This window comes from Callorhinus ursinus, unplaced genomic scaffold (assembly GCF_003265705.2).
Source record: "Callorhinus ursinus isolate GAN/ISIS: 27379988/994484 unplaced genomic scaffold, GSC_fseal_2.0 scaffold28, whole genome shotgun sequence".
Taxonomy (NCBI): Eukaryota; Metazoa; Chordata; class Mammalia; order Carnivora; family Otariidae; genus Callorhinus; species Callorhinus ursinus.
In genome coordinates this window covers 4,762,715-4,783,360 of record NW_027397090.1, presented here as the reverse complement: position 1 = coordinate 4,783,360, position 20,646 = coordinate 4,762,715, and the positions used below count along the sequence as shown (strand labels likewise).

The following is a 20,646-nucleotide window of genomic DNA, read 5'->3' as shown; positions in this document are numbered from 1 at the left end:
CTTTCAATACAGACTTCATTTTTCTTGTTTGTTTCAGGAAGTCTTTAAAATTGTACTTTTTAATATTTGTTCTTTTCTTCTACTTAGGATTTTCTTCAGCAACTCCTATGAACCATGTGTCAAATCATCTCTATCTTCAATATTTGTTCTTTTTTCCCCTCAAATTGTTTTCTTCCTTTCGTTCTTTTTCTGTTTTTTTCTCTCCTATTCTTCTATTTTTATTAAGATTTTATTTGCCGTGTTTATGTACTCCTTTGTAACTTCTAGTTTAGTCATTAAAATTTTTTATTGTTTTATTCTAATTCTTTCTGGAGTCCTGTTGCCTCATTTCTCAATTTTTCTATTTCAGATTTATATTGCTCTCTCATGGCTTTTATTATTTCATTATTTCCTATTAGTGTGTTTTGAAATAGTTACAGTTTTTATCTATTTTTCAATCATATTTTCTGATATGCTTTAATTGCCTAGGGATGTTATTGTGACCCTTATTCTCTTTATTTCTTATAGCAATTTTGTGTGAGATTTTAACTCAATACTTGGCTGTTGCTCATTTTACGTAAAATGAATTTTCCTGCTGTTTTAGAAGGAGGAGAAGTTAGGATAGTTTTTAAGTCTTCACAGAGCTCCCTTTCTTATGGTTTCCATGGAGTGTGCAGAAATATGGTGAGTCTGAGATTTCTTGACTCCACCCCCAACTTCCAACTTTTACTGGGATCTTCTCTTTCTTCTTTCTCTGGTTTCTCCTCTTGCTCAATTTTGGTTTCATTCCCAGTAGTTTTTCCCCCATTTGGACCCTTCTGGAAAGAAACTGTAGAAGGTCCATTTTGAGAATTCAAAAGTCCCTTTGCGTTTTACCACAAGGCCACTCATCACCTCTACCTAGTGTAGGCAAACCCCTCCTGGTTTTATCTGCTGGTCTGATTAACCCACCATACTTTTCAGTGAATATCTGTTGGCTTCTTTGAGTTTCTCCTGTTCTTAGTCCACCTGCCACCCCATTGCCTCCCTTTGCTAGCCCCCACATAGATGATGATCATCATATACAGTCTGGGTATTAGCGATTCTCTCCACCTGGTTGTATTTGGGGGTTTCCTAGCGCTTACCTGTCACTTAGTTTGGTATTTATCTTGCTTGGTGTTCTCTGAGTTCCTGGATCTGTGGTGTGGTGTCTGTCATGAATTTTGGGAAATTCCCAGTCATTATCGCTTCAAGTATTTCTGTGTACCCTTCCCTCTTTTCCCATTACACATGTCAAACATTTTGTACTTGTCTCAGAGAAATGGCTATTTGTTTCTTTTTCATTCTTTTTTTCTCTTTGCACTTCAGTTTCAGAAGTTTCTAGTGAGATTTCTTCAAAGAACTGTTAACTCTCAGTTTGTTCAGCTTTGTTCTTATTGTGGCATCAGGAGGGGCAACTTCTAATCTCCCTATGTGCCAGAGGAGAAACTGAAGCCTACTTAGTTTTGTTGCAAATACTGTTCATGGGTTTTCATTTTTGCCATATATTTTATATGTGGGGACTCGGGAAGATCTAACAACTATACAGCCACCACTATCTTCTCAAAATCAAAATAATGTTTAATAATAATAGAGTTATTGGGCACCTGGGTGGCTCAGTTGGTTAAGCGACTGCCTTCGGCTCAGGTCATGATCCTGGAGTCCCGGGATCGAGCCCTGCATCGGGCTCCCTGCTCGGCGGAGAGCCTACTTCTCCCTCTCCCTCTGTCTGCCACTCTGCCTACTTGTGCTCTCTCTCTGTGTTAAAAAAATAAATAAAAATCTTTAAAATAAATAAATAAATAAAATCTTTAAAAAAATAATAATAATAGAGTTATTAAGTAAGGAGTATTCAGGAAAGTAGTTCAATGGTACAATTTAAGTTAACTTTCTTGGTTGAAAAAATGACTTAATAAGCTCTTAATTGTAAATTAATAACAACAACAAAGACAAGAATTCCCTTAGAACAAAATGGGGAAATATTTACAAACAGGTAATTTATGGGACAAAAACTCAAAGAAACTGAGTCAAGCAAGATTTTGAAACTTTTTCATAAATAAAGTAATAATAATAAAGTAATAATTAAAACAACAATGAAATATCAATTTTTAACAGACTAGCAAAAATTAGAAAGCTGAGCAACACTAAATATTAGTAGGATCATAGTTTATAGAAACTCTATGCATTGATTTATGGGGCAGGGAGGGAACGTGTGCATAACCTAACGGCACCATTCTGCAGGGGAATCTGGTACTCCTTAGTCAAATTAAATAGACATATACCTGTGATCCAGCAATGGCATTCCTGGAGATTGTTCCCAAGTATATGTTCATACTAGATCTAGGAGGGAACGATAGAAGGATGTTCATTACAATTTGTAGTGACAGAGGTTTGGAGGCAGTGTTGCTTTCCATCACTGGAGGTGTAAATCAGTGAAATGTGGTAAATTCACTTCATGAAGTATTACGTAGCAATCAGAAACAACAGATCTATACTATAGCTTGTATATGTATATGTATAGATCTTGAACACCTTAATGCTTCATAAAAAAGGTAAGAAGCAGACTGAGATTCATAACATATCATCTCATATATGTGTGGTTTTTTTTGTTTTGTTGGTATTACAATGTAGTTTTAATACAAGCTAATTATAAACACAATTGTTAGATATTCAGTCACTTATCCTGTGAACCAAAAGGCCAAGATCAACCTTGAAGGACTTATAAAAATGAAAATGTATAAAGCATCTTCTTCAATTAGCTCTAAGGACAACATATACGAATGCAAAAATGTGAAAGTGTCAATAATCACATCAAATGTTCAGCTGTTGACTGAGGAGTAAAAAACGATTCTACTTTTAAAATTAAATAGCTTCAGGGCGCCTGGGTGGCTCAGTTGGTTAAGCAACTGCCTTCGGCTCAGGTCATGATCCTGGAGTCCCAGGATGGAGTCCCGCATCGGGCTCCCTGCTCAGCAGGGAGTCTGCTTCTCCCTCTGACCCTCTTCCCTCTCATGCTCTCTCTCATGCTCTCTCTCTCAAATAAATAAATAAAAAATCTTAAAAAAAATTAAATAGCTTCAGGTAAAAGCATGCAATTTCCCACACCCACTATCTTTGTATTCTGCACAGAGTCCCAAGGCAAAGATTGCTTCTGGCTTTCTGAACCACCAGAGAGGATGATGACCTGCGTGGCTGACTTATCACAGGTCTTTTAGTCTTCTTTCCTGATAGGTCCTTAGCTTCTTTGGAAGGAGGCATATGAATGGGTTTCCATGGAATTGGATTATAAAAGGCTGGTTCTGGATAAGAATTTCCACTGTAAAAATCTGTAAGTTTTCCATTGGCATAACCATAGCTCTTTGCAGCTGGACGAGGTTTATTTTTTGCATTTTCCAACCATTCCTTAAACCTTTTCTCTATTTCCTTTTTTCCCTGTAATTCAGCTTGCTGTTGTTTTTCTTTTTCCTTTTCTTTCTTCTTCTTTTCACATTCTTCAGCATTTTTCTTCTTTAACCATTCTTGGTATTTTTCTTTTGCCTTTTCTTGCAAATGTTCTTTCTCCAATTCCTTTGCTGCTTTTTCCTCCATTTCCTTATTAATTTTTTGTTCCCTTTCCTTTCTTTTCTGTTCATTCTTTTTCTGAACCCATTCCTTGTGCTTTTCTTCAGCAATTACCTTTCTTTTTTCACGTTCTTCCATTTCTTTTCTTTTTTCTAGCTGTTGATTTAATTCCTCCAGAGCTTTCTGTTGCAAACGGTCACGTTCTTCTTTTTCTTTGCCAACAAACCACACTTCCCATGGTGTCAGGCGGCTTTCCGGTAGGTGCACCTGTTTCTGTTCTTCTTGATTATCTTCTGATTCAGCCGCACTGGCGCACCCCTGTAACTCCACTCCTCTCAGGCTCGCCACCTTAGCCTGTGAATCATGAGCACCTTCATCCACGTCTTCCTCATCCTCCCCGTCACCATCGTCGTAGTCAAACGGGAAGCTCTGGTGGCCGAGGGGAGACAACAGCGACGTGGTGGAATTGCTGCAGCTCAGCGGCGGCGACGGTGAGCACACCATCATCGGCTCCAGCCCCTGCGCCCGGGCGCCCGCCGTGAGGACGGAGAAGGAGCCGGAGGAGGGCCGAGACCTGGACCTGCAGCCGGCGGAGGACCGAGCGTCGGAGGGTGGCGAATCAGCCCCCCACCGCCCGGCCGTCCACATCGGGCCCGCCAAGTTCAAACCGGCGGAGGCGCAGCGGGGACGTGCCTCATATATAAATGTTTTAAATACATGTTAAAAAACAAACAGTTTTCAAAAACAGACACAAAAAGAGGATACGCATTAACCACATAAGAGCCACTCCTGTGGTAGTGACGCAGAATGGCAATAGGTAAAGACGACAGTAAGGAAAACATACGTAAGTAAATAAACAAACGAATACATAAAAACAAGAACAGTACCTTACACAGATCAGTGATGATTAAGTGCCCTGAACAGAGAAGTTGATTAACTCATTTCTCCACATCTGAATTTCTACTAAAATTTTTTTTAAATAAACTTAAATATTTTCCCTCAAAACCTATACTTTTTGAGAATACCTCTAATTACAAAGTACTAATTATTTCCCTATCCTATAAGCATCTCCTCTAATTATTTTCCATTCTCTGACTTCCCTTCTTTGGCAGTATTTCCAACCTCATAACTTTTTATTCATCTGACTCATTCGTGTATTTATTCAATAAGTACTTAAGTGTCTGCTCAAATATTGTGTACATATTGTTCTGGGTACTAAGAGAATATGAGGGAAACCTCTCATGCTCCCTCTTTCTGGAAACCCACATTCTAATGAAGCTTCCTACAAAGCATTAGCCCATGAAATGGCTCAAACCAACCCGCCGCGGTCCTGATTACTAAATCTGAGAGTGAACGGTGGGTATGAATGTGTGATGGAATCCATAGATGACACATCAGCGAGGAGGCTCAGGGTGGGTGGGAAAAATCTGCCTGAAGGGCCATAGTTATGTTGGGCCTTATAGGATGAGCAATAGAGATTAGAGAGAGAGGAAGGGACATCTTAAGGGGGAAGCATATCTTTTTACAAAGCAGAGTTAAGACCAAATGAAGTGCAATCAGAAAGCATCAAACTAGACACTGGGAACTGACATAAGGAAGTAAGGGCAATAAAATTGAATTAGCAGAAAACAAGTTCTAGAGGACTTGATCTTATCCTGTAGACAGCAGGAAGCTTCTGGAGGTGTTTGAGTCAGGAACCAGACAGAGTTTTCTATTTTATTTATCACATCAAATCTCCCACCAAATACTGCTCAGGCTCACAGTTCTCTTTCCCTCCAGTTCCAGGGGGGTAGACTTTGCAGGCGACCACCAAGGTGAGGCCACTGAACTCCTACAATCCTGCTGTCTTTGCTGTCCCCACCCGCCTTCAGTTCTTCGGCTTCTTCAGCTGCATAACCTGACCTCATCCTATCAGAGTTTGGGTTATGTGTGTTCTCCTGGCATCCTATGGTTACCTCTATCATATTAACTGATTCATTAGTTCATTCATCAAATGCTTACTGATCCCCTACCACGACCCGCTGGGCACTCTGCTAGAAGCTGAGCGCACAATGATAAGCTAAAACAGAACCCAAGCCTGTCCTCATGTAGCCTAGAGGCAGAGAGAAAAGTTACCATATCTCATTATCCTATTTTTCACTGTAGAATTTATTGCACCGTATTTCAACTGTTTTATCTGCCTAATAGACTATGAGTTCAGGGTGTCTGGCACTTTGTAAAGGCTCAAGAAATGAAATGTTAACTGATTGAATGAATGAGTGGATGCTTGGAGAATCCTACTCATACAGCACTAAGAGTTATTATCAGTCCTGAATTGATAATGGCAATCTCATCCCTTCCCAGAACTGCTGATCACACAAAAATGTAAACTCTAGGTCACAGGTCAGCAGACTTTTTCGGTGAAGTGCTAGGTAGTAAATATATTGGGCTCTGCAAGCCATATGGTATCTGTCCTGACTGCTCAGCTCTGCTATCTTAGCACAAAGGCAGCTGTAGACAATATGTAAACAGTGAACACGGCTGTGTCCCAATAAGATTTTGTTTACAAAGGCAGCTGTGGACTGGATTTGGCCCATGGGCCCTAAAACCATGCTGTGGATAGTGTCCCCTTTGTCAATTTTTCAGAACCTCCTTCATGCCTGTTCTGTATGCTCTATCTTCAGTCAGATAAATTTAGTTGCTACATCCAACATCTGAGTTTACCTTTAAACCCATGTCTGACATTTGCAATTGTAGTGATGTGAGAAAATATGCAATTTGGGGCCCAACAGACATATTTTACTCATTGGTTGGCCTTTTGGCAAGTTTTATCTGTTTGAACCTCTAGTTCCTCACTGTAAATAGAGGTATATATTTTTTAAGGGAGAAATATATGTGGAGAAATGAATGTGATGCCTACACACAGTAGCCAGTTCACAAAGAGCCCCCTGCTGTGCTCAGTCATGTTCTTTTTTTTTTAATATTTTATTTATTTATTTGACACAGAGAGAGAGAGAAGGAACACAAGCAGGGGGAGTGGGAGAGGGAGAAGCAGGCTTCCCGTGGCGCAGGAAGCCCGATGCGGGGCTCGATCCCAGGACCCCGGGATCATGACCTGAGCCAAAGGCAGACGCTTAACGACTGAGCCACCCAGGCGCCCCAGTCATGTTCTTTTCCTCCTGTAAATCCCATTATTGGATTATTTATTGAGGACCTACTATATTCAAAGCACACTTTCAGGTACCTCTAAAACTACTTTAAATCCTCCCTGGTATCTCTCTTGACCACTGGCTCTCAAACTTGGCTGCGATACAATTTACTCAGGAGCCTAAAAGTACTGAAGCTTGGGTCCTGACACTAGATACTCTGATATAATGGTTACAAAGAGTGGCATGGGCATTAGAATTATCCCCAGATAATTTCAGTATGGAACAAATTTGAGAATCATTGCTCTACATTAGGATTCTGGCTTTAATCAATTCAGATAGCCCCTCACTCCGTCTTTCCATCTGCCACCTTTGTAACAGTTAGTGCCGATGTGCACGTCTTTACAGAGCTAGAGTTGATTGGTTCTTGTATCTGTTACTCACATTTGTATATATTTAGGGAGCGTGGAAGACAAAAGAATGATATATAGTCATCTTCCTTTGCATTTGACCTTTGCTATTCAACTCTCAGACATCCATTCCCCTTTCCTATGGCAACAGGCTTGCTTTTTCCTTGGGGCCCTACCTGTCCCCTCAGTCCACGGGGCCTGCCTGAGGCTTTCCCCCTAGCCCTGGAAGCTCATGAAACCAGTACACATGAAGTCTCCTGGCTACACTTAGTGTTGGTTTACTCTGGATTGGAATCAAAAGAATATGGTTTGAAAAACGGTTTGAAGAGATTTGGGCAGCTATTTTACAATCTCAAAGAGAATTCTCAAAGAGAAGAGCTATTTCACAATCTCTCTGAGAACAGAATAAGACAGAGACAGAGATGTCCTTTTGAGGCACAGTGTCTAGCTACTTCTCATGCCAGCTGCACTATTAAACTGCCGTGGGCGCCAATAAATTCCCTTTCTCTTCTGCTTCTGCCAGTTTAGTCAGCTGTTCTATTATCGGCAATGAAAACGATCCCAGACTGATACAGCCTCCTCCCACCTCCCTCAAAACCAAATCTCATCACCTGTGCATGCAGAGATTATGTGCCAGAATCAAGCCCCAGTGATTCATTCAACAGACATGCACTGGGTGCCTATTGTATGCAATGCTTGGCTTATGAGGAGGGGTTCCAGTAGTACTCCATCATTAAGAACTGCACAGATGTTTGTGGAAGGAATACCCAGCAACAAAACTATCCCCCTACTGCTAGTGAGGCCCTGTGCTAAGTATCGAGGACAGAAAAGACTGTGAGACAGGGTCTGTATCTTCAAGGTCTGTATATCAGATTGGAAAGATGGCATGCACATAAGAAGATAAGCAGCAATCTGGGATGTGAGATGCGCAGATTTCTAAGGGCAGACATCAAACCCAAAGTAAGAAGCCTCGGCAGGAAATCTTAAGTGAGCATAGGCACTACAACATTTTCATTTTCCTTTGAACCAAAATTAGCTAGGAAAAGGAAGGAAAGTATTACAAAAAGTGGGAAAGAAGTATTAGAGGCTTTGGAAGTTGTTCTGAATCACTTTTTATCCTTAAAAAATTAAGGTATTTTGTGGATTTTATTTGCTTACAAGTTACGCATGCCAACTCTAAATAATTTAAGTATTACAGAAATCTCTTCATTCATGTATTCATTCAGTCATCACTATTTATTGCATGCCTATTATCTACCAAACACAATTATTTATATACACTGAGGTTTTAGCAGTAAATAAAACAATATCCCTACTACTTGCATTCTAATAACTACAGAGTAGATAGAAAACTTTCGTATTCAGCACCCCAAAAGTAGCCACTGTAAATGGTTTGGTGAATATTACTACAAACTTGTATGTAGATAGTGGTATTTGTTTTTACAAAAAAAAAAGTGAAAATATGCTATATTTAACTAACGTATTATTTTTAGAAACTTGCTTTTTTTAACTTAGCAGTATAATTTGGTCTGGTTTCATGTTAATAAATACAGATTCTCTTCATTCTTTTTTATGGATTATGTAGTATTCCAGTGTATTTAGCCACCATCCTGTTCATGAACATTTATTTGGTTGTTTCCAGGTTTTCACAATGCTGGGCAATATTGTAAAACATGTGTTATCTCAGTAGTTTTTTGAACTCTCAGAAGAAAAGTGTTCATTAATATTCTCAAAAATGAAATCATAGTTTGAATCATAGTGGGAAAGAAGTGAAATTATTTTCAAGTAAAAACCTTATCTTCTACTTCCTTTTTCATTCATCGCTAATGTATCAAGTACATAAGATTTTATGCAAATGACTGGAAAACACCTCCTAAAGCCCATTAATGTAGTGCAGACTAAAAAAAGAGAGAGAAATAATTATTAGCTATTTCCACAAAATCTTTTATGTGCCCAGGACTGTTTTAGGCCTTGAAGAAATCTATTTACTGAACAGTTCAACTTTCCATCAGTGCAGAAAGACATTTCACTAACAGTTCAATTAACTAAACAAGCTGTTTAATTAATATATTTTTTTCAAGAGGAAACTGAAGCAATTTTGTTTGGCATGCATGCTTAATTGTGTGTTTTAATTTCTTGGTTTTGGCTTGTGATCACTTAAAAACAATCATCAAGCAAATCTAAATGGTTAATTGTAATTACAAGAGTATGCCTTTTGCATTTTATGGCATATAAAATCTAGCATAAGAGAAAATAAACACAAGAGCAACAAAGAGGTTCATTCACTTACCCTCTTCATAACCACAGCCAGGGTAAACTTCACTCAGCCTTCGGCCATTGAATTTTATCCTGAAGTTTCCATCCACCACACAATCTGATAAACTCCAGCTTGTGGGAGCAACTAATGGAAATAGTGCTGTAAAAAGAATTGCTGAACAAATTTCCATGTGCTTAACCTGAAAAGGAGAAATTGCAACAGGAACGTAGTAAAAAGTTCTTAGCCGTTTTTAAACCAGGGGGGACGATTTCACTTTTAGCAGGAACTTGTGACTAAGATGCCTGTCGGGGCAATGATTAACACTCCTGTCGTCATCAGCTGTTTGAGCTCCCGAGTTGCAGCAAATCGGCTGAGGGAACCGCATCAATCCTGGGCATGGGCACTTGAATACGCTGTCCTGAGTTCGACTTTGGTATTAAGTTATATAAAATAAAAATGTATTGAGAACCTCTGCCAACTTTGTTAGTGGTTATATTCACTGAAGTACAAAAGGGCTTATTTTTACTTTTCATTTCGGTGCCTCACCTTGAAAGATGGGTTATCATTTAGATCCTTTTTTTTTTTAATAATTCCAAAGTTTAATCGGAAACATTAGCAGGGTCTCTGGGTTCCCTCAGCCTTGTTTCCTTCCCCACCATGCGTGAGTCTAAAAACTTCAGTGCCGGGGCGCCTGGGTGGCTCAGATGGTTGGGCGTCTGCCTTCGGCTCGGGTCATGATCCCAGACTCCTGGGATCCAGCCCCGCATCTGGCTCCCTGCTCGCTGGGAGGCCTGCCTCTCCCTCTCCCTTTACTGTTCCCCCTGCTTGTGCTCTCTCGCTCTCTCAGTCAAATAAGTAAATAAAATCTTTAAAAATAAATAAATCAATAAAAACTTCAGTGCCATTTTGAACTGCAATTTCTCGCTTTTCTAGAAACCCCGGGTACGGAAAGATGAGGAAGAACTAATGAATCCGTGTACATGTCATCAACGGAATGTTCTTTTTCTTTAGATGGTTGTTACAAAGAGCAACTACTACATGATCAGTCCTTCATAAATGCTTCTAGAAGAAGCGGGGGTGGGGGAGAGAAATCTCATCCAGATTTGAGAAAGGAATGACAGAGATTTATTTAGATAAATGGTGCAGTATCTTGTGAGCAGAAGCCTGACAGAGTATCTGCAACACATGGTTTCTTTTAGGTGGAATTCCACTCCACCAACAGGGCGAAGTAGATTATGCATTTCCTGTCAAGTGGTTGAGGAAAGCCAAAACTGGGTCTTAAATACAGTGCTGAATAGGGAACTTCAGAGCTAGCTGTCAGTTGTGTTTATTATGCTATAAACTTCATTTTCCTCATAACCCTTAGATTGCTGACTTGGAAGTAAATTGATGACTCAGAGTTCTTGTCACCCTTCCTGAGGTATTTTCCACGAATTGCCAAGCTCATTTTAGGAACTCAGTTGCATCCATGCCACCCGGCTACTCCCCCCACCCAAAACAAGTGGGAACTGTTTCAGTGCTGTAAAACCATTCCAAATAAATTCAATGAGTTTCTCCCTCTACACGCATATATTGCTTTGTCTCTGAAATTTAGTGAGTGCTCTAAGCGAATCTCACATACTCTTAGCATGCCTAAAATGATGAGCACTTTAAAGTCTTTACCTCCTCATTTCCTTTTGTCGGGCTACAACAAATACCTGGGAAGTTGGAGAAAAACGCTATGCACGCGCAAGCTTTAAGTCACCTTACTTGTTTATTATTATAACAGTGCCTGGCACATAGTAAGCACCAAATACTCATTTGCCATTATTATTCTGTTGTCCATATGCAAAAAGAAAAAAAATTCCGAATCTTCCACAACTGAGGTTCTTAATGTAGATTTTAAGGGAACCAAAGGTTCTCTGAACCCCGAATTGTATGTAAAATTTATGATTATGTGCATTTTTCTGGGGAAAAGGCTGTTAGGGTTCATCAGATGCTTAACTTAATGGGTCAATGACACACACAGAAAAGGGCAAGAACCACCATCCCGGAGAAGTATTAAAAATATGTAGTCTTCAAAAAAAAGGGGGGGGGGAAGAAATGTAGTCTCCAGGGGTGGCTTGTGAAGTAGACTCTAGAGTTGGGGTGAGATTATCAGCAAAGGATTATATTATCTCCATATTATGGCAACATACAATATTAACTATTTTGAGCAACATACAATATCACTACCTTTGTTTTTTTATTACAAATATTATAAGGTTACTATCATTATAGCATAATAAACACAAATGAACAGATGATCAAGGTGCAGGTTCAACTGAGTCTGTGTGTGTGGTGTTACAAGGTAATTAGACACAGATGATAAGAACATGCAAGTGCCTAAAACCAACATTACCTTTATGTGGTCAAATCAAATTTCTCTCTTTTCATGCTTTATTAATAGCTGCAATAACCCTAATACCAGCGTTAAGCATCATGCTGGGATGCTACCTCAGTCCTGATTGATTTCATCCTTACCCTCGCCCTGGGCCGCCGGGGGGGGGGGGGGGGGGGGGGGGGGGGGGGGTGCTGAGTCGCAGAGAAGTCCCAAAGGAATGAACTCTGCATATCTGGCATTTGGGCAGAGAGAAGGAATCCCATCTAGCTTCAAAAGAAACTGGGAAGGCAGAACACCCGGACAGGGAATGAAAGCCTAGAGCTGGCAATTGAACTCAAGCAGGGAATGTCTCTGACTGGGGGAACACATACTGTCCCATCCATGCTGCCACTGCCGGACAACCCACAGACCTCTGCGGTACTGGGTGTCTGGAGGAGGCGGGGACCATTCCTTCTCCCACAGCTTTGGCTCCCTTTCTAGAAAGATTCCATAGGTTTACCAACTTCCACCCTGTCCCAAATTCCTTCCACAGGAGAGAAAGCAAATACAATTCTTCTCCAACAAATGCTTTGGAGGAGAGAGCTTGTGGGAGGAGCATAACCACCATCATTTCTCAAGCACCTATTAAACACTGTGTGTTTGCTTTATATTCATTTTTCTCATTTATTCTTCACAACAACACTATAGGATAGACACTATAATTATTCCCACTTAATAGAACAAATCTTAAGCTCAAAGAAGTGTGACTTGGAAAGAAGTATACCGGAACTCTCTAATTTTCATTACAACATTTTATCTTTAACTTCTGTTTATTCTCATTTAGTGTAAGCCTTTATTTCTTCATTTCTGAAGAAATACTACACTTGCTGCCTACCTGGTCTCTTCTCCAGAGTCTGCAACCAATCCATCTGCACGCACACACACACAGCCCCTCAAGTACGAGTGTGAGATGAGCCAGTCCAGAGTCGTCACCACTGCAAGGAGCTGGAGAGACAACAATAAACATTTTTCTGGCTTCTTAGAAAAAAAGTGGAATTGTAAACACTTTAATATTCATGCTTTTTTTCATATTTACAGCCACATTTTCTTTCTTTCTTTCTTTTTTAGATTTTTATTTACTTATTTCACAGTGAGAGATGGAACACAAGCAGGGGAAGTGGGAGAGAGAAGCAGGCTTCCCGCGGAGCAGGGAGCCTGATGCAGGGCTAGATTCCAGGACCCTGGGATCATGACCTGAGCCGAAGGCAGGCACTTAACGACTGAGCCACCCAGGCGCCACCACATTTTCTTTGGTAAAGGAAGATATATTTTGGCATATTTAATCTTTAAGAAGCCATTGAATAGAACGGTGTCAAATATTTACTTAAATAAAATCTATTATGACTATGATTCTGACAGAATGTATCCCATGAGTGATACATGAGTGATTTTTACTGCAAGGGCAGCTCTTAACGCATTCTTTTGACTTGGCATCACTGAGTGACATTTGGCCCCACAAAGCCCTAGTTCTTGGTCATGTGACGGTCATTTACACAGGCCTGATTGTTTCACGCAGCCATTAACACTCCATAACAATGGAGTCACTGTTGGAGTAACTCTTGATGAGCAGCAAAGAGGAGCTGAAACAAACAAGTAAACAAACAACAAACAAAAACGGATCTCTTACACTAAGTCACCAGCAATTAAAACAGTAAGAGCCACAGTAAAAGTGTGCACTGATCAGATAAAGTGTGACCAAAAAAAATCTAATCAGGTTTTTCGAAAAGGCCAAGAGGAAATATATCTTGTCTGAAGTTTGACTTTCATTTAGAGCTTTGCAAATCCTGGAACCATGCATATATCTATATAATTTGTTGATGGGTTATAAAAATACCTAATATGAATCATACATCTATAAATGTGTAGTTGTCCATAAGTGCATCTTCTCAGATAATTACCTAATGGGGTTATCTTGTCTACCTTTGTGGTAATTGGGTCATCTCTGAGGGTGAACATCGTGTTTCCTGACCATCCGCCCTCTCTATAAGCCTCTGGCTTTCATTCCTGTGAAATCATTCTTTGAAATACACCAACAGCTTGATTTGACTTTTGCTAAGATCCATCTCTTTTGATTTCTCCTAACCTCCATAGCATGTAGCTAATAGAAACTCTCTCCCTGCCCTTGGTTTTAGAGATGTTACACTCTCTTCCTCCCTCGCTGACTGCCCTTTTTCTGCCTGCTACCTTTTCTAAAAGGGGTGCCGGTCCTAGGTATGTGGGCACAGTCTTCTTTCTGTCTTCTCCCCCAATATCTCAATCACTGTTGCTTCAGTGGGCACATCCAGGCAAATGACTCCAAAACTGGTACTTCCGCTCCAAGTCTTCGCCACCTAGAGATTCCTGACTATCTGCTGAACATTTGCAACCACCACCAAGTTCAGTTCCGGAATTCGAAAATTATTTGGATCTCATCCTCACAATCCCCATTCTTGCTTCTCTTTTTCCAGGAATGGTCCAATTACTCCTTACCAAGGTTTGAGAATTCAGTGTCATGTTTTATCTAACTCTCTGTCTCATGGTCCCTTCCCACACACCAGTATGTCTAGTCGTCGCCTTAATTTTACAGGCTTTTTCCTTCGTTAAAAAACACTTCCCTCCACTCCTTGTTAGAAATTCCTTTTCATTCCTATTGTCATTATCTTGCTTCAGCCATTCAGCCCCACACTTCCGAGTTATAATTTCCTCCTGGTTGGTAATCCCTCTCTCTTGATTTGCTTCCAAATTAACATTTCCTTAGAACATCACCTTGGTAGTATTCTCCCCTGATCAATGAGCTTCAACAACAGTTCTCTCTTAGAGGTTTACCAAGGCTTTTCAAACTTTAATGCCATGGGAATCACTTGAGGCTCCTCCTAAAACACAGATTGGGATTCAGCTGGTCTGGGGTGAGGCCTGAGAGCCTGCATTTCTAGCTCCCAGGTGTGGTCGATGCTGCTGCTCTGCTTGTGTTAAGAGTTCATGACGCGGGTCATGTCCAAGTCTCATTCTCCTCACCTGCCAGCCAGGGAGACTAATAGCAAATAACAGGCCACCTGCCCTTACTCATGCCCCATTCATTAAACACACAGAATGACTTTGTCAGTATCCTGTCCGTCCTCTAATCAAAGACCCCAAGGCCTCCTGTCTCACTTAGGCTAAAAGAAAGTCCTTACAATTCGTTGCCTGCAAGATCGGATCCAGCCTTGGCTGCGTGACTCTACCTCCTTGCACCCTCCTTCTAGCCACACCAACCTCCTTGTTTTCGGAACACCAAAAAGCTTCTTCTTGTAGACTTTTACTCTTGCCTTTTCTTCTGCCTAGAATGCTCTTCCTCCAAATAGTTGCATGTCTTCCTCCCTCACTTCCTTTAAGCTTGGACTCAAAGGTCATTTTTTTCAGTAGTATCTTCCTTCACCCACTATCTAAAATTGCAAACATGCTGGAGCGCCTGGGTGGCTCAGTTAAGCATCTGACTCTTGATTTCAGCTCAGCTCATGATCTCAGGGTCATGAGATCAAGGCCCGTGTTGGGCTCTGTGCTGCGTGTGGAGTCTGCTTGGAATTCTCTCTCCTTCTCCCTCTGCACCCCACTTTACTCCCCACTGGTGCGTGCTCTCTCTCTCTCTCTCAAAAAAAATTAAAAAATAAAATAAAATAAAATAACAAACATCCCTCCTTATCATCAGCTCCTCATATACCCTTCTTTGCTCTATTTTTCTCAGCAACATTTATCCATATCTAATATACCAAATATGTTGCTTATAAAACGCAAGCTCCAGGAGGGTATAGATTCTTGTCTGTTTTATTCATAGATATATGTCTCTTTCTTTTGGCTGATTTCCCAACACCTAGAAAAGTACCTGGTATATAATAGGTACAAATAAATATTTGTTAATTAAATGAGGAATGAATGAATGAATAAAAGACCTAATTCTGGGATTATTATGAAGATAAATAAGATCACATACATAAAGCATTTAACACACTGCTTGACTGATTTCATAAATACAGAGAATAGAATGGTGGTTGCCAGGGGTAGGGGGAGGGAAAAGTCAAAGGGCACAAATTTTCAGTTATAAGAAGAATAAGTTCTGAAGATCTAATTCATAGCATGGTGGTGACTATGGTTAATAATACAAGAGTGTATACTTGAAAGTGGCTGAGGGTAGAGCTGAAGCATTCTCACCACAAAAAAAGAGTTATCTACATTAACTGTATCAGGTGATAAATATGTTAATTATCTTGATATTGGTAATCATTCTACTATAGACATGTATCAAAACATCATGTTATATAGTTTAAATATTTATAACTATGCTACTCAATTATTTCTCAAAAAGTTAAAATTAAAAAACACAGTGACTGAATATAGAACCATAATTCTGTGATCCTAACTCAGCGTCCTTCAATAATAAAATTCTATATAGCTACATAGGATAAATTATAAATTCTCAATAGCTACATATGATAATATGGATAAATCTCAGTAACATAATGTTGAGTAAAAGAAGCCAACACAATCTTGATGAAGTCCCAAAAGTTCATTTTTGCTTTTGTTTCACCAGCTTTTGGAGATGTATCTTGAAAGAAGTTGCTGTGGGTGATGTCAAAGAGGTTACTGCCTATGTTATCCTCTAGGATTTTGACGGATTCCTGTCTCACGTTGAGGTCTTTCATCCATTTTGAGTTTATCTTTGTGAATGGTGTTAGAGAATGGTCGAGTTTCATTCTTCTGCATGTGGCTGTCCAATTGTCCCAGCACCATTTATTGAAGAGACTGCTTCTGCAGAGCAAAGGCAACAGTCAGCAAAACAAAGAGGCAACCCACAGAATGGGAGAAGATATTTGCAAAGGACACTACAGATAAAGGGCTGGTATCCAAGATCTATAAAGAACTTCTCAAACTCAACACCCAAAAAACAAATAATCAAGTCAAAAAGTAGGCAGAAGATATGAAAAGACACTTCTCTGAAGAAGACATACAAATGGCTAACAGACACATGAAAAAATGTTCATCATCATTAGCCATCAGGGAAATTCAAATCAAAACCACAGTGAGATACCACCTTACACCAGTGAGAATGGCAAAAATGGACAGGGAAAGAAACAACAAATGTTGGAGAGGTTGTGGAGAAAGGGGAACCCTCTTACACTCTTGGTGGGAATGCAAGTTGGTACAGCCACTTTGGAAAACAGTGTGGAGGTGCCTCAAAAAGTTAAAAATAGAACTACCCTATGACCCAGGAATTGCACTCCTGGGTATTTACCCCAAAGACACAGATGTAGTGTAAAGAAGGGCCATATGCACCCCAGTGTTCGTAGCAGCAATGTCTGCAATAGCCAAACTGCGGAAAGAGCCGAGATGCCCTTCAACAGATGAATGGATAAAGAAGATGTGGTCCATTTATACAATGGAATATTACTCAGCCATCAGAAAGGATGAATACCCAACTTTTACATCCACATGGATGGGACTGGAGGAGATGATGCTAAGTGAAATAAGTTAAGCAGAGAAAGTCAATGATCATATGGTTTCACTTATTTGTGGAACATGAGGAACAGCATAGAGGACATTAGGAGAAGGAAGGGAAAAATGAAGGGGGGGAATTGGAGGGAGAGATGAACCATGAGAGACTATGGACTCTGAGAAACAAACAGGGTTTTAGAGGGGAAGGGGGAGGGCGATCTGTTAGCCCAGTGATGGGTATTAAGGAGGGCACGTACTGCATGGAGCACTGGGTGTTATATGAAAACAATGGATCGTGGACCACCACAACAAAAACTAATCATGTACTGTATGGTGACTAACATAACATAATAAAATTAAGAAAAAAAAGCAGCCAACACAAAGGGAAATTCCGTGTGTGTGTGTGTGTGTGTGTGTGTGTGTATGTGTGTGTTTAACAACAGGCAAAAACTAATCTAGAATGACAGAAGTCAGAATGTTAATTACCTTTGGTGGTGGAGGGGAGCCACTGAGAAGATGCACAAGGTAGTCATCTGAGGTGTTCATTATGTTTTATGTCTTCATCTAGGTGGTGCTCACACAGGTGTGTCCCCTGTGTAAGAATTCACTGAGATATATACTCGTGTGTGTACTTTCTGTTTGTATATTATATTTCAATTAAAATACTTCCTTTAAAAAAGAGAAAATGATTAGACTAGGAAACACTAAGCACAACTGAGGGTAGAAAACTTGATTGAAATTTTATGTAATAAATGTCTAGACCACAATTCTTCTCTTTACTTGATGATCACAATGCACTCTGTCAGGACTTTCCCTTCCAGAACAGAGGTTAAAAGATTCTTCTCTAGGAATTCTGACTAGCTGGAAGAAAAGACCTAAAAGGAGGAGTTTCCCCAAATAAGGCCTTGCCAGACCACTCTGTAAAGAAGGGCCCAATTGAGAAAGCTCACACATGCACAGATATTCTCAATAGCTTTTTAGTATGTAACTCTTAAATATAAACAAATTAGCCAAGGGGTTAACAAGACAAAGTAGGGCGAACACATTTTGAAAAAATTAAACTCTTTGCCCGCCTTCCCTCTCCAGAAAAAACAAAAACAAAAAACAAAAAATTAAATCATTCCTATCCTTAGAGAATTAGGAATATTTTATATACATGAACAAGAATAGGATTATTTTTGGAGCACCTAGGTGGCTCAGTCGGTTAAGTGACTGCCTTTGGCTGGGGTCATGATCCCAGGGTCCTGGGATGGAGTCCCAATGGGCTCACTGATCAGCGGGGAGTCTGCTTCTCCCTCTCCCTCTGCCTGCCACACCCCCTGCTTGTACTATCAAAAGAAAAAAAGACAAAGAAAAGAATAGGATTATTTCTAAAGGGAGACTTCTGAGAACAAACAAAAACTCTTAATAATTAAGTGTGGTACCAGAAATAAAAAAATTAACAGGATGGTTAGAAGATAAAGTTGAAAAAAATCTTGCAAAAAGTAAGATGAAAAGACAATGATGTGAAAAAATGGATGGAAAGACTAAGAAAATTAGGAGACCTGGGGCGCCTGGATGGCTCAGTGATTAGGCATCTGCCTTTGGCTCAGGTCATGATGCCAGGGTCCTGGGATCGAGCCCCACGACTGGCTCCCTGCTCTGCGGGAAGCCTGCTTCTCCCTCTCCCACTCCCCCTGTTTGTGTTCCCTCTCTCACTGTCTCTCTCTGTCAAATAAATAAATAAAATCTTAAAAAAAAAAAAGGAAGAAAATTAGGAGACCAGACCAAGAAGTCAAGATAGAAGAGAAAAGCCAGAGTCAAAGACATTATCAAAAAACAAATTCAAAACCTTTTCCTAGAATACAAGAGTCTAAATTTCCAGATTGAATGAGCCTATTGAGCATCCAAACTAAAGGATGAAAAGAAAGTCAAACTGTTATGAAATTCTAGAAAAGTGGTAACAAATAAAAGCTCCTACAAGCTTTCAAGAGAGAAACATCATGCAAAAACTGAAGAATCAGATCATTAAATATCTCAACAGCAATATTGGGAGCTAGAAGACAATAGTCCAATGACTTCAAAATTTGGGGGGAAAGTTATTTCCAATCTAAAATTAAAAAATCCAGCTAGACTATAAAATGTAAGATTAAATAAAGACATTTTTAGGTGTCCAAGATCCCAATATTCTTTCCCCATCCTCCCCTTCCTAAGAGGCTACTAGAGGATTGGCTCTACAAAAACAAAGGAATAAACCAAGCCTAGGAAAGCTTGGTATTCAGGGAATGAAATCCAGTACAAGGAAAAGTGAAGAGAATCCACAGGATAGCAGTAATTGGGGAGCCAAGATGAGAACTGCATAGCAGGTCCAATGAGGCCTACTTAAGCAGGCCTGGAAAATGCAGGGACATTTTCTTCAATAATTTGTAGGTCATAAAATTCTTAGAACATATTGAAAATAAATGACCAGTTTGGGGAGAGTTTGGGTTTAAAATACTAATAAATACCTAAACAAAAAACTGAGCAAGCAATAAAAAGCAATTATTAATTTCAGGAAAAGAAAAAATCATAGTATACTATATTTTCCTTTTCTATGCAAATGAGGGAAAGTAATCATAGTATACTGCATAACTCACCTGTGAATAGCATTTATTTAGTCATGACACTGTAAATCCTGAATACTGAACTAACCAAGCTTATATATAACACATCTCTGTGGGAAAATGAGTGTCTAAGTGTGCTGGAGGTGGTAAAAGAGTTAAACCCTTACCTTCCGTGTGAGGCATCAAAACATAATACCTAAAGCTAACCAAGAAATAGTAAGAAAAGCATGTTATTTAGCTTTTATTTGTTACCACTTTTCTAGAATTTCACAACAGTTTGATTTTCTTTTCATCCTTTGGTTTGGATGCTCAATAGGCTATAAAACAAAATAATCAGTGGGAAGAGTTGAAACCTCCAGAAAATTTTTGAAATAAAATAGTGATGATGGACGTTCTGCATTGCTCTTAATTTCTCTAGAAATTGATTCAGTAGTTCACTATTTTTATTTCATTTTTTTGTATAGTTGACCCTTGAACAACATGGGTTTAAACTGGTGGGTCCACTTATATGCAGATGTTTTCGATAAATATAATACAGCACTGTAAATGTGTTTTACCTTCCCTGTGATTTTCTTTTCTTTTCTTTTTTTTAAAGATTTTATTTATTTATTTGACAGAGAGAGAGAGAGAGAGACAGTGAGAGCAGGAATACAAGCAGGGGGAGCAAGAGAGGGAGAAGCAGGCTTCCCACCAAGCAGGGAGCCCGATGTGGGGCTCAATCCCAGGACCCTGGGATCATGACCTGAGCCGAAGGCAGACGCTTAACGACTGAGCCACCCAGGTGCCCCTTCCTTGTGATTTTCTCAATAACATTTTCTTTTCTTTAGCTTACTTTATTAGAAGCATACAGTATATAATACACACAAAA

The 20,646-nt window shown here is 39.8% G+C and overlaps 1 protein-coding gene and 1 pseudogene across 2 annotated transcripts in view; both read right to left on the bottom strand.

The window, feature by feature from the left end:
• Positions 1-12,632, bottom strand: part of TRPM6 (transient receptor potential cation channel subfamily M member 6) — a 165,930-nt gene extending 153,298 nt beyond the window's left edge. For both annotated transcript variants that reach the window (XM_073878071.1, XM_073878072.1), the window contains exons 1-2: positions 12,587-12,632; positions 9,384-9,549 (exon numbers count right to left, since the gene is read on the bottom strand). Coding sequence is in view for 1 of the 2 variants with exons in the window: in XM_073878072.1 (XP_073734173.1) it covers positions 9,384-9,392 (9 nt within the window). In the remaining variant the exon portion in view is untranslated. The remainder of the gene's footprint in view (positions 1-9,383; positions 9,550-12,586) is intronic.
• Positions 3,078-4,219, bottom strand: LOC112838672 (coiled-coil domain-containing protein 34 pseudogene; annotated as a pseudogene).
• Positions 12,633-20,646: the final 8,014 nt, after the last annotated feature.